Below are 15,171 nucleotides of genomic sequence, written 5' to 3' on the forward strand. Positions count from 1 at the left end.
TCGCAAATATCATTCTCGCTTTAAAATAGAATCTCACTTTTGAAAATTTAACATAATAGACTTATGCTGCCTGGATTTCCATTTGGAGGAGAGATTTAGGCTATGCGAAATAGATCCATTTTTATATTGGAAACGTATGCGTTTCCGTCAGTGTATGACAGGATTGCAATAAAATTAGATGAGAAAAATGTCGAGAGATTGAAGAGGAGACGTGGAAAGGTGAAGTGGATAAAGAAGAAGGATGCAAAGAATCGATACCTAGCAATTCATTTTTTGGACACATTTCCATGTGAGGAAATGAAAAAGATTACTTTTTTTTTCTTTTTTTTTTCTTTTTTTTTTGCATTGAGCTCAACTATCTGACATAGTTTGCCGATCATTTTTTTCTACCTTTTGATTGAAAATATCGCATGGCGCAATGAAGAGATTTCTGATACAGAATCGTTGTATTTATACAGTCTTATAGACTCTTTAGATCTTATAATATTTCTTTTTTAAATTTACAGCTGTTGAATATTTACTTAAATTTAATTATTTTTTATTTTTCTCTGTTATTTTTTCAGTTATTGTTTTGTTGAAATTGTGAAATTTTAAAAAAACGGTGTATTATAAAAATTGTCATTGATATTTTTTGTCTAGGATAATTTTAAATTTTTATTATAATCCGATGATTTTTATGTATGATCGAAAGGACAATTGAACAAATGAAAGCACATTTACTATAATAAATGTGAAATGTGATTACATATCTATTAATTCGATTGAATATAATTAAGTTAATAAAAAATAATATTTGTTGGAATGAGGATTCCAGAATGTAAGTGTTATTAAATTATATTATACCTTGGGGTTTAATTTAACATGAAAGAGAAATAAAAGAAAAATTTTATATTTTATCAACTTTGATAATCTTAATATAAGGTAAAACATATAATAAGCATATGAAGTATAGTATTTGACGTGTAAAATTTTCAGTAAAATACCTTTTCCTTATAAAATTAATTATAAGATAATTCATTTTAAAATGTTTTACCAAATAATTTGTCATTTGATTGTAGTTTATAAATGCGTTTATGCCTTGTTTTTGCAGCTATGAAAATCTACGTAAAGTATAGAAAGCAATAGAATATAAATGTATGAGAACGAGAAGAAATTTACGATACTGATTAGAGAAGATTATAACATAAAATTTTAGCTAAAATACATATATGATTGAGAAATAGAATATATATTTTTCAATTTATTCGGCTGACATGTTAATAGTATGAATATTCTGATATTATAAACAGCCTAAATATATTGGAATTTTTATCCCATGAAAATGTAATCGCGGTTATCTAATAATTAAAATCGTAATTAATAATATTGTTTTTATCATTGTCTTGTCGCTCTATTTATACAAATATTAAAAATACACATACTACGGTTATTTTCTTGTGTTTTATTTTTACTACGCATCTGCAACTGTAACTATAAAATAAAATATTTTGTTCTATTCCTAGTTTATTTTTACCAGTTTAAATTTTGTTTTTGAATTTTTAAATTTGATTATCAAAACCAAAATTTTTCTTTCATAAAATAAATTTTAAATTAATTGGGAATTATTGCTATTGTACTGATTTGCAATTAATCGTTATCATCTTTATCTATATATAATAATTCTTCTTTATTACATGAAAAATTAATAATAACATATTGAATTATTTTATTGAAAGTATTATACCATTAACCAAACGAGATAAACAATTATGATGCTAATAAAAATATATACCTATTTTTTATCTAAATATATCCGTAAAATGTGTAAAATAGTAACTAATAATTGTTTATCTTTAAACAAATGGTTTGTTTGAAAAACAATATTTGTATAAAAAATACTATTATCAGTGGTGATTGAAATAATTTTAAAAGGTAGTTAAAAACAAAAGGGTTAAGTGTATTTTAAAATTGGATTTTATTGTAATTAATTCGTTTGAAAAATCTTAAAATGCTTTATCTCGACATATTCGATATATAAAGTAGTACGAATTCTTCTTTACAGAACTATATTTTCTTAATTTAGCACGATATGATGTGGTATTATTGAAAGAATGTTGCCGTACATATAGAATAATAAATTTTCTGTTTACACATCCTTAATGCCAAAAAGAGTAACGCCATTTTGCTCCACTAGCTTCGCTTCCAATAACTTCGAATGAAAAAACACTTTCATTATATTGTTATATTGAAGACAAAGAACGTAAAAAGCTTCCGGGGTCCCTTTTATTATTCGTCATTATTTTCTCGATTAATTAACGAGGCCAAGTAATAGATTTGCTATCAGAGAGTTTCGTCTGGGCTCCAGGTCCAGTCTTACCATAACTCGAGCCCACCAAGCTGCAAGTAGTAGGGAGATTGACAACGAGGTAGCCCGTAACGAGTACATAAAACGAATCAGTGGCACGTATAAAATAAAACCAGCGAGCTCTACGCGATAAAAGCCATCGGCCGTATAAAGCGAGCGCCAGGCAATTCGTCAAAGCAAGCGATGATGACCAACAACCTCGGCCTCTTTATCCCTATCTATCCCCTTGCATGCGAACGAACTCGTTCTTCTATGAAGACACGTGATGGGCTACCAGTGCGACATTTGCCCATGGGCGGGCGGGGGGGGGGGGTGGGGGGATGAGAGGCCGTCCTCCGGCCCCAACATCGGACAATCCCTTTGTCTGGTTTTCGTATGCAGGTGGAGCCGATCGAGCGATTCCAGATTTCTCCCAGGAATGGCCCGGTTACGTCCTCCTGACTTGACGTAATACGAACGTAGTAGTTAGTTATTTCCCCCGCGTTGATCATGCTGGAGACAATACGTCTACCGAGCATGCATATCTACGGTTTATAAATATATATATATATATATATATATATATATATACATGTAGGGGGAGTAGGATAGGTGGGCATTCTCACCGAGTGTCTCGATGGGAATTGCCAAACAGCGAGACTAATTAGTCTTTAATGGTCTGTCTACTGCAAAGTGGGAGGGGCTAGATGGAGAGGAAGATGAAGGGTGAGGTACACGACGATCTATTAACGTGCATTCTGTGATTACTGGTGGTGCTCTTACCACCTGGGGGAGCGCGTTTAATCATTTCCTTAATTTGTCCCCTGTGTATTATTACGCTGTAATTCGGGCTTTATAGGGAGGTTTGATTGGAGCTTTGTCGCACTGCATGTGGCGGACGCTATGTATATATACATAGCGAGGAAGGTGAGAAATGAAAGTTAAATGCTTAAATTTAATTAGTGTTGTGTTAGTTATATGCGTTGCTCATGCTCACTGTCTTTCACTTACTTGTGTACTGTACTTTCTTTCATTTACAAATAATAATAATAATTATTATTATTTTTATTATCACCAGTTTATTTATTCAAATATGGATATTTTGAAAACTGATTCGTAAAATTATTATTGATCGTTATTGTGCAGTAATGATAAAACAGAACTTTTTACCCTGTAAAAATTAAATTTAAGTTTTATAATAAATGATATTTGTTTAAGCAATAATGTATATCATATTGCTTATCAACATGAATAATTGAATAACACGTTTTTATACAATGACAAACACATTGGAAAGAACGTGCATGTACATGTTTGGAGTAATGGTTCATCAATATCAAAAGACGCAAATAAATTACAAACAAATTTTGAGCATTTTAAATTTATTGTTTAAAATAAGAAGAGAAACATGTATTTAATTAATACTTGATTATGTTGAATTTGAATAATGAATTAATTATATAGTTTATTTAAAGTAATAAAATTTCAGATTTAATAATAGGATTTTTAATCAGTTTTGAATATTGTATTTAAAAAATTTATATCTAAGTTTTCATTAATGAAATTTGAAAAGGTTAACAAAAACATTATTAACTCATATTAGGAAATATTACAGTGTAAATATTAAAAGCTTTGATGGACAGCAATGTAATGTTGCGCATTGTATAGTATCAATTTCTACATTATCAACCAACGATATATTCATTCTGCTAATTTGGAAATTGAATATTCTGAAAAATTATGAAATTGTTTTTCGTAGCCATTGTTATATATTGAAACAATTAGTTTCATGAAAACATCTTTAGATAATATTAATAATAACAACCATAATAATAATAATAATAATAATAATAATAATAATAATAATAATAATAATAATAATAATGATAATGATAATGATAATAATAATAATGATAATAATAATAATGATAATCATCATCATCATCATCATCATCATCATAATCATAATTCATCATAAATGTAATATATATGATAATAACAATAATAATTTATAACGATACGTAACTCAAAGAGAATAGTTAAATCATACTTTTCATAATTCATAATTCATTAAATTACGTATCAAATTTCATCATTGGAATAAAATTATTTATTATCAAATATAGAGTATAAATAAAAAGGAATGCAATTTCTCGGATAAAAATTAAAGCCAATATTTTATTAGCATCTATTACTATGATAAATATAATGAGGTATTATTATACAATATTGAAATGTTATCTGTAAATGAATAAATAATTTGAAAGAATTACAATATCAACAACTAAATACTAGCGTATTCAATACATACTTCACTAAATTATTTTTATTCTATTAAAATAATTAAAATGTCAGTGCATAAATTTGCTTGGTGGTGATTATTATTTTAAAAGAAAAATACGTAATTAATCGAATGCATGATTCTTAAGTGCTAATCTTTTTTTTTTTTTTTTTTTTTTTTTTTTTTTTTTTTTTTTTTTGGGGAGCAAAGTATCGAATGAATAGTAGTATAGAATACATTTAAATTTTACATATTATAACAATATTGTACATGAAATAAAAGTTAATGTATTATCATGCATAAGTGTAGTATACTACAAAATGCAATGTACGTGTAGGTAAAAAGTTTGAAAATTAAATTCGTTTTTATGGATGATTTTATTAGATGTTAGGAAAAATAAAAAAATCTCATATAAATTTGTTATTCATATCATGAAAATGTTTATTCATTATTAACTCGTCACATCGCTCGCTTTCTATAGGATTAACGTTCTTAACCGACAAGTACATAATAATAATTATAAACATTATCTCGATATCCTGTACTAGGAAATTTTAACATCTCTACGGAATATCCTGAGCACTTTGAGAACAAAGTTACTAAGTTTATAAGCGCTATTACTCTTTTTAGTATATATGAAAAAAATTTTCTTATTATATTTTATCGTAACTTCGCATTGTATTAATATTTTCTATTAGTAAGTTAATAACTGATTATAATTCGATTAAAAAATTCACCTTATGAGCTATTTTTATTTAAATGAAGACTCCATTTATTTAAATTCCAAATATGTAAATGCATTAGAAACTAAGTTTGTTTCCTTTTCTTTAATCTACTTTCGCTGTTTTGCAAAACTGTCAATTTTGCAGAATATTTTTTTTTTACAATTATATGGTTCACTAAGATTTGTATATTAAGTATAATGACAAAAAATTACTTAATTTACTATTTTGCATTTAAATATAGTGACGTATTTATTGCAATTATTCTTTTAGTCCGTGAAACTTATGCAAATAAGTAGTTTCATAGACGAGACTAAATAAATGGTGTTTTTATATTTAATGAGAATGTAAAAATTATTCTGTATTTATTATAATTTAATTATAATATATTAAATTAATGATTTTCCTTGAGATAATTGAGAGTTCTATCTGGATATACAATTAATGAATAAAGAGTTCTTATTTTTCAACCATTCTCACAAAGTATAAAAAAAAAAAAATATATTAATTATAAGATTATTTCAATTCACCATCTTATATCAATTTTTAATCGATTTTTAATCCGAAGTGCAGATTTCAAAATATCTTTCTAAAAATCTTTAATAAATTCGTTTTATTCTTAAAAGCTAATAATGAATAATGAATATAATGAATATAATGAATATAATAAGCTATAAAGTAATTTTTTGAAATAGAAAAATAATTATTTTTATAACGAAGCTCTGTTGGTAAAGTAGTACTCTCGCAATTTATAATTTTGACTTATATGACTAATGCGATCGATTGAAGGAACAAAGTCGCTACAATTTTTCGATTTAATATGTTTTTAATTTCTAAGCATATTTTATTCGTAAATCGCTCGAAAAAAATATCACTAAAAGCTTAAATTCGTTTTAATTGCTCTTTAATATTCAATTTAATAAATATGGCAATTTTGTTTTCAGCACATACCGATAGTTCTTTCAGCAACGTATATAAATTTTTTTTTTTTTTTTTTTTTTTTTGTTTTTTGTTTTTTGTTTATTCATAACACGAGTAAATTCTTTAATATTTTAGAATAACTTTGTTCCTTTTATACTTGTGGGTTTCGTTTTATTAAGTATACAGTTCTCTAAGAATGCTGCTGCTATATCCCACACTGCATTCGGAATTGTTTATTGCTAATTTTATACGTATAAAATCATTATTCCGATTAATTTACGTTGTGTTAAATGTTAGAAAACAATAGGTTAACAATTTTCTTGTATGTTAATTTGTTTTCATTTACTCTGAAACGAAACTTCTCCGAAAATATTATTTGGATTAACGAAGAGCTTTGTAAATGTACAAAAGTATCGGAGGAGTTGCGCTAGAATTATAAACATTGAAAAATTGTTATTATTTTATCCTTTGGTTTGATCGATAATACCCACAGCATTTACATTCTCCCGATGCTAGGTGTTATTTCCAATAATTAGCAGACTCGCAATCGACATTTGGGCTGTTTCTTTGAAAAACATTCTAAGTCACGAATTGCATTGATCGATCGATTTTAATATTATAGAATATTAAAATGCACTTTTTATATCGATTAATACATTATTTATATTAGTATCTGCCGTCATCGATGTCGGCTGGTTGATTTTCTAACGTGCAGGGCCTGTGGAATTCTTGACCTCTCTCGTGCAGCCATTTGTTCGCAACTGAAAGAGAAAAAAAATGTTCGTTAAGACAATTCTATTTATATTATATATTTCCTTTGTAATAGCATGAATTTATTTTATTAACACTAGGACATTTTATTAACGTTATAGAGATTTACATGACCTTGGTACATTTCATTCCCAACAGTAATAGTTTCTATTAATCTTTCTCGGCAAATTCATCTTAAAACGTAACAAATTAATAATAATTAAAGCAAATAATTTTAAACAAATATTTATATTGTTGATTTACGTAAAATAAACGAAAAAATATTCAAAAAGTGCACTTTGTTGCGTTTCCCGAATTGTTTGAAAACCCCTTTGAAACGTTTATTCTTATCTAATTTTCATTATCACGAATTAATCTAATTAGTTTTAAATACAATGACGTATATTAAAATTCATTTAGCAATCAAATTCCACTATACGAGTAATTTCCTCCAGATTGTTATCTACCAGATAAATCTATCTTTGCTATTAAGTGATTTTTCATTTTTATCATCTTTACCCCATTTCGATCCAGTTAAAACTGGACATGCAGCATGTCGAGTTCGGTAGTCTCCCTCTCCATTGGGTTTCAAATTATACCAAAATGCAGCGCTACCTTTTTTCGGCCATAGAGCGATATTGATTTTTGTGAAAACAGTTCCACCTCCTTGTTCCACGTCACTCATCTAAATCAAATAAAAGAGCATCACTTCATTAGATTTTGTAGTCGAATGCATATTACTGTATTGAAAAAAAATTATTACGACAAAATTAGTAGCATTATCAGTTAGTCAGGTACATTGCATTTCATGCTCCATGTGATTATCCGAATGAATGTTCCTAAATGATCACATGCCGGTGAAAGTTTATGTTAGTAGGTTTGCAAAAATAAAATAATGCAAATGAAAATCTAATAGCTTCATGCTTTATACAATGTTGAGTGTAAATTATTTCAAACATCTAAATTACTTTAATACTATATTTCTATTACAAATTAATATTTATTATATTATTTTTAAAGTATTGAAAACATATAATTTTATGTAATATAAATATAATCACAATGAAATATATATGCGCAAACTAAGTATTAATTATAATAATGATTTTTTCTTTTTTCTCTCTCTCTCTCTCTCTCTCTCTCTCTCTCTGTGTGTGTGTGTGTGTGTACGTGCACAGGTAAGTAATGGTTTGTAGATATGAAAATGATAATGGGAAAGTTTTTGTATTAAATTGTTTTACTTAATATCTCTTTCCTACACTTTCTTTCATTATTCACATGCATTTATGAACAGGCATAAACAATCACACGTATAAATATGTATATTCTTTATATGGATGTATATAAATATTTTAATACGTTTTTTTTTATACATATATAAAGAGTGTTTCGTTAAAATAGGAATATTTTCATGGAAACACTCGTCGTAACATAAAGTATAATAAGCAATGCATCGAATTTCTTTTAGCCAAGGTACTCTTTAACGCTTTTCATTTATTACTTTGACTTAAGAAACCGATTATTCAAAGATATGTATACATAGATATATATGAAGAAAAAAAATGACAGAACGACTAAGTTTAATGTACGTGTAAATTAAATCAAACCTCCTGATATTGGAAACATACTCACTGTTTTTATAAATGTATATAAATTCATAAAAATAAATATACTTACATAATATAAAACAGTTGCGATGCGATTTCCAGTTCCAAGACTTTTAAATGCATTCTTTTCTTCTCTCTGGAAAACGTAATCGAATGATGAAAATAAATTAATAATCCGTTTTGTCGTATTAAAGTTCGATTATTATTGTTTGTATTTTTTTGTAGAAAATTTTTCTATTTGCTTTTTGTAATTATCGCCCAATATAAAAATGTCATTTTTAATTATATAAAAACTGTAGCTTTTATAGTTTTAAATCAAGAACGAGAATGCAAGTATATTATAACAAAATAACATCTATTACGAAATGATAGACTATAATTAAAAAAGGTTATTCACGTCAAAATTTAACTTTCTCTTTTCACGAATATTAATTCTTTAATACTTTTTAACAAAAAATTAAGTATATATATATATATATATATATAGTAGCAATGATATAATTAAAATTTAAATACCTAAATAAATGAAAATTATACTTAAAGCATACGCTTTAGCTATTAAAATGACCAATGTTTGATAAATGGTAAATTCTAAAAATATTTCTCACTTAACATTGATATGAAATTAATTTTTCATTTAAAATTGAACATCTTCCACGAAATTCTTCTCACACGCGTGTCTCCTACAATACTACAAGGCAATGACAATTTCCTGTTACATGTAATGGATTGTTAATAACATTAATGATTCTTTGTATTTATTATAAATATAGTAAATATAAACGTTCGGTTATTATAGATGGTTAGGGTGGATTTGTCTAGTGGAATTTGTGGGTAGAAAATGAATAATAGAGTCCTTACTCTGGCGAAGTCAAAATGGGGCTCGTAATGTCCTCCGATTCCATAATTAACAACTTGGAGCTCCTCAGCCGTATCGATGGTCATACTCGTCATGTGCTCAACCCGTTGGCTCACTGCTCGCACATGCTTGTGCTCGTGTTCCTGTAGCCAAGCGCTTTTGCTTATCCGGTAGTTTGCTATCTCGAGCTCTCCTGTCTTGTAGTTTTGCACCGTCGCTCGCTTGAACTACCAAACAGCAAGTACCAATTCTTTCATTACACGAGCACAGATCTTTTGCGCCAGTTTCCGTTAATTATGCAAGAAATTTTGTCGACCATTTTTTTTTTTTTTTTTTTAATAACATAGAACCCGGTGAATTCCTTGTTTACTTGCTTTCTACATTTATTACAAGTGCCCTATGTTTATATTGTCTACATTACATTACAATCACGTCAATAATATAATTATTCTATTGATCTTATATGCGTATCATTTGTGCGCAATTAAATTTCATAAATAAAAAATTTTTTAACGCGATATAGGGATTAACTAATTACAATAGATAATTGAATTTATTGTTTTTTTATTATATTTAAATTAAAATAATGAAAATTAGAAAGATAACTTTTTATTACAAATTTCATTTTATTTCTAAATTTTGAATTGACATTGTAAAATACCCTTTTACTTTTTAATTAATCTTCAATTATTAATTAATTTTATTAATATCGATTATTAATATTGATTATAAAATACAATTTATTTAATATTGAATATTTTTATTCGGTGCCTGAAGAAAATTACTCGCTCCCCCTCCCCAAATTCGGTTAATTTCTTAAAAAATTTTATTTTTTGTATCTTCATTAAAAACTATTATTACTTCGGTATTTTTTTTTTTTTTTTTTTTTTTTTTTTTTTTTTTTTTTTTTATGATTCTACGATCTATAAAACTTTGCATTTGAATATCAAATATAATTTCAAATAAGCTTCAAATAAACATAATAAATCATTTATCGTTATTATTTTCTACGAAATTCTATGCCAAGAGAAATTCTCCTTTATTATTTTTTTTGTTTTAAACATTTCAAATAAAATTCTTTCTCAAAGCTTTACAAAAAATCATTGAATTATTTATCATTCGAACGATTTTTGTATAAGGTAAGACCCATATAAAAATGGGAAATCCATAATTTTTCAAAGTTCTATATACATAAATTCAAATGTTTTCAGATGTTTAGTTGAAGAAGCATAAAAATTGATGTGACATAATTGATTGGACAAAATCATCGGCATATCGTTATAAAATTATTTTTTAAATAATATTTATTTAACTTTATTCTCAAACTAGATATACTGTAATTCTTTTAAAGTCCAAGTTGTAAAATATTTTATGTATGCAGGTAAGTACACGCCCGCGTGTAAGCAGATTGTAACGTATGTATAGTAAAGACTGCTGTAACATGAGTCATGAACATCGTATGAAGTGAAGCAAATTTAAAATAATTGATCACGTGTCAAGGTACATTTAAAACAAGTTTATTATATATATATATATATATATATATATATATATATTACTTGGTTCACTAGCTATAGTACACAATTTTACAGAGCAGCCGTCATGTTACATTCTAAATACTGTACTTGTCGTTTCTTTATAATGACCAACAACACACAATTCTAATACATTGATCTAATAAAATTTTATATTATAATGATACCGAAGTTAGGAGAATCCATTTGAAAAGCACAAAACGTAATGAATTTAGGATTAGAAGAAGATGAATGGAGGTAAAATTTGCGCATTTGTTTTGATATAACTAAAAAGACGTTATTTATATGTAGGATATTTTTTGAAAGAAATTAAATTTTCTTACTTATAGAATTTTGCTTAAAAATTCTACTTACCGCGACGTTGTCTCACATTGAATAAGCGATAAAATCAGTATTGGCACATGATATAATTACTCGAACAATTTCAATCTACGATTTGCATTATTTAATTGTTCGATAAAAGTATGAAGTTGCATTTGGCCGTAAAATAAGTCATTATTCTTGTCCATCAGCAGACACAAGCTTAAGAGCATTATCCGAGCTCAAGTAATTCTATTCGTTAAATACTATTAACCATACAATTACGAATGAAAATGTAAAAAATGTAAAAAATGTAAAAAGGTCGGATGTCGTTTGTAAAAGTACAGAGGCGCGTGCCTATCCGCGATGCTATCATTCTTATTCGTGCGTTCGTGATAAAACAATGGCATTACGTTTATCGGAAATAAGCTGCTCATGGAGAAACATAAATAAGGTAAATTTAATGGCAAATAGCATCTGCTGAAACGACGCGTCGTAAATCTGTCCCCTCGAGCCTCCCGTTCGGAATGCGGCAGAAGCCATCCTCGATGAAACGAATGGAAGATTTAGGGTGCTCGATCGCTTACCCTCGGCTGAGCCATCCTCTTGATCGTCTCGATCTCCTCGTCGTAGATGACATCGTGGTAGATGACGATCCTCGGATCGAGGTAGGCCTCCTCCTCCTTGAAGGGCGCTATCTTGAGGAAGGGTATGCCCCGGTCGACGTAACGGCACCTCAGATCCTTTTGCAGACTCAGAGGCATCGTGATCTCACCCCGACACAGCATCTTGTACCTCTCTCGCTCCGTCATCTCGTTCAGGCTCTTGATCTTCTTCTCCGGGACGGTGAAAGGCTGCGTGGCATATCAAAATCTTTCTTTATACGACCTTCGTTCTTTTTTTCATTCTTTCTTTCTTTCTTTTTTGCGAAGGCGAGCTGATTTTGGATCGCTTTCTACGCGCATTTAGTACTTGGGATTTAAATAAATGTTAGCTAAACTAGGAAAAGTTCAAGAGGAGCCGAGGTGGAGACTATTAACTCGCTACTTCTCCATTCGTAATTGTCTCAAGTATTTCCGAGTCAAGGCCATAAGCTACGCTTTATATCATTTTTACTGGAGGCTGTTAAATCGTTATTTAATCTCAAAATAGGCGATTGAGAAAAATACAAGCAAATTATTCCAGCGGATTTCAGATTTTATCTCATGAATCTACAATCTCGAGCAATACTGGTATAACATTATGCTGGTGTAACATAATAATGTCGTCTCGCTACGCTTTGATAAATAGTTGAAATTTTTTCTTTTCATTTATATAACAAGCCCTTAATAAGGAACGATCATAGATTATTTGTTAGTCGAGTGGATGGTGAAACAAGGAGATTTCATTGAATATATTAAATAAATATAAATATGAATATAATGATAATTATAAAGATAAAGATAAATATGACCAATTCATAAATGCTTCTGGTGGAAGATGTAATGATAATAAGCTTATTTTATTGCCTCTGCGGCAATGTTTCGTCATGCTTATAACAATTTTTTAATTATTTAAATGGAGCGTTTTATTGAAATTTTTAAAAATCCATTAGGGCACGTGCATTAAGGAAATAGCTAAAATTAGTAATTCTTACATATTAATTTTTTATCACAATTTTCAAATACTTTCCTTAAAAGCACACAAGGCATGGCATAATTTTGCCCCGATATTCTTGAAAATATCTTTAACGACATTTTAAAAATAAATACTTTTGATATACCAATGCTTTTATCAAAGCACTTTGCAATAATTTACCCGAAACTAGCATCGCAATGACTTCATTATATATAAAAGAGTGAATGCGTATTTGTTTATTTAAATCTTATATCATCAGTTTCATTAGAATTCATATTTATAAAATTAGGAGCACTGCATATCGCAAATATTTCGTTTTCATTACAAAATAAAGTGCCCCTATACAATATATTTTAAGTGCTACGTTCGAATTTTAGTAACTATTCTCGCATTATTCCTTGTTTAACATTTTCTGCTTTAATATTTTAAAATCTTTTTTTGAAAATCATGATTAAATCGAATTTATAAACTCGACACACGCGGTAAACCGCGTCGAGATCTATGAACTTTTAAAAACAATATTGCAATCCGGCATAAGCGAGTTTACTTTGAGGACATTTTTAACTCGCGGGTTTCCTTTATAAAGAATCAACTTACCTGATCAGCCGCGGGCGTGTCTTTGGTGCCATCCTCTCCTCGCTTTCTCCTCGACTCGTTCGTCCTCTTCTGAATTTCCTCCTGGTAGTAAGCACGATTGCCAAGCGCCCGCTGATGTGTCGGCACCAGCTCTAAAAGCTCGTTCGTCATGCTCAAAGCTCTCACTACGTTTCCTGCAACCATTGATTTTACATTTTTATTTAATAACTCGTGAATTATTTTTCTTTTATCGATTAGCCGATTTTCTCAATGCCGCTTTAACTCGGTTAAATTTCGTAAGATTATTATTCTTGCAATTTCACTTGGAGAGCTTTTACTTCAACTCTATTTTTTCAAATGTAATCGCTCTTTCAAAATATAAATGTTTCCTTAAACGGCAGAATTTTTAAGCTAATTATTTCAAAAATAAGAATCATCCAAATCATGTATTACTATTATCTTACATATTTACTTGATCACGCTATCATTGGATTTTAAATAGTTTATATTTTCTTTATTTATTCACATAATGGATTTAAATCATTCATTTTGTTGTATTCAAGCGTTACTCCCTATATTCCATTGGATATATATTCTATTCCTACAATGACAATGTAAAGCCGTTAATTATATAATATCTTTAATTTTGATGGGTATATCGACATTACTTTATAGCAAAAACTATTATTATTACGCATTTTAATGGATAAGAATTCATCAAGACATAATTTCGGTTCATTTAAATCCAAAGTAGTGTTTAAACAGTTTTTTTTTTGTTTGTTTGTTTTTTTTTTTTATTATCCATGCTCTCCTTCTACAGACACCCTGCTCTCTCTCTCTCTCTCTCTCTCTCTCTCTCTCTGTGTGACACACAAGTATGGTCGCCCGGATACAAGCATTTAAACATGTAAGATATTTCAAAAGCCAAGTATTAAAATTCCAGAAAAAAATATATATCAAGATTTCTGAATTTTTGCATATTGCAAAAATTTTGTTCCTCCTCAATTTGCTCTTGCAAATCCTTTTCGAAAATCCATTAGGGCATCGTTTATTTTTTTTCTAGTAAATCATAACACAAAGTCCAGCGCAATTATTTTATAGTTTAAAAAGTTTCGTGCCTCTGCGCGCAAAGCCTCCCACCCCCACAGTCCAAAAAAATATGTCCGGAAGTCCAAACACGTACATCAGATCCGGCTTGATAAAATTGCGGCCCATCGTCGGGTGACCGCACGGATCTCCGTTCGCTCCCACAAAGCCGCTCCCTAATTAAATAAAGATGATTGAGATAACTGCGACGCGCTCGTCGGGGAACTCGAAAAGCGCCGGCGCATACGGGAAACAAGTTTTACGCGCCGCCCTTACCATTAGTATTTCTCTTTTCGTCTCGTTCCCTTTCATTCCGTCTGTCTCTCATTCCGACCGCTGCTTCTTTCCGCTGACGGCAAATTACAATCGTAGCAAAATACCCGATTCCTCGGTTGAAAAAAAAAATCACGATTAGAAATACGACCGATGGCTAATGGTGGGAGGTTGGGCGATAGATTGGGTATGTGGGTGTTGGCAGCCAGAAGAGAAAAAAGTGACGGGCATTGACGTACGTAGGCTGAATAGCGAATTAATTTTCCGTAAATAAGCGCTTCGGCTCTCGGACGCAGCCATCTGTAATTCGACGAATGTATT

At 29.2% G+C, this 15,171-nt stretch overlaps 1 protein-coding gene across 1 annotated transcript in view; it reads right to left on the reverse strand.

Annotated features, from left to right (window-relative positions):
* Positions 1-6,578: 6,578 nt before the first annotated feature.
* The window catches only part of PH4alphaEFB (prolyl 4-hydroxylase subunit alpha-1), a 75,090-nt gene continuing 66,497 nt past the window's right edge, over positions 6,579-15,171 (reverse strand). The window contains exons 4-9 of the mRNA XM_011501131.1: positions 13,513-13,685; positions 11,886-12,152; positions 9,466-9,690; positions 8,675-8,740; positions 7,517-7,682; positions 6,579-7,008 (exon numbers count right to left, since the gene is read on the reverse strand). Of these exons, the coding sequence (XP_011499433.1) occupies positions 6,914-7,008; positions 7,517-7,682; positions 8,675-8,740; positions 9,466-9,690; positions 11,886-12,152; positions 13,513-13,685 (992 nt within the window). The 3' untranslated portion in view covers positions 6,579-6,913. The remainder of the gene's footprint in view (positions 7,009-7,516; positions 7,683-8,674; positions 8,741-9,465; positions 9,691-11,885; positions 12,153-13,512; positions 13,686-15,171) is intronic.

The sequence above is a fragment of the Ceratosolen solmsi genome, unplaced genomic scaffold (assembly GCF_000503995.2).
Source record: "Ceratosolen solmsi marchali unplaced genomic scaffold, CerSol_1.0 scaffold57, whole genome shotgun sequence".
Classification (NCBI taxonomy): Eukaryota; Metazoa; Arthropoda; class Insecta; order Hymenoptera; family Agaonidae; genus Ceratosolen; species Ceratosolen solmsi.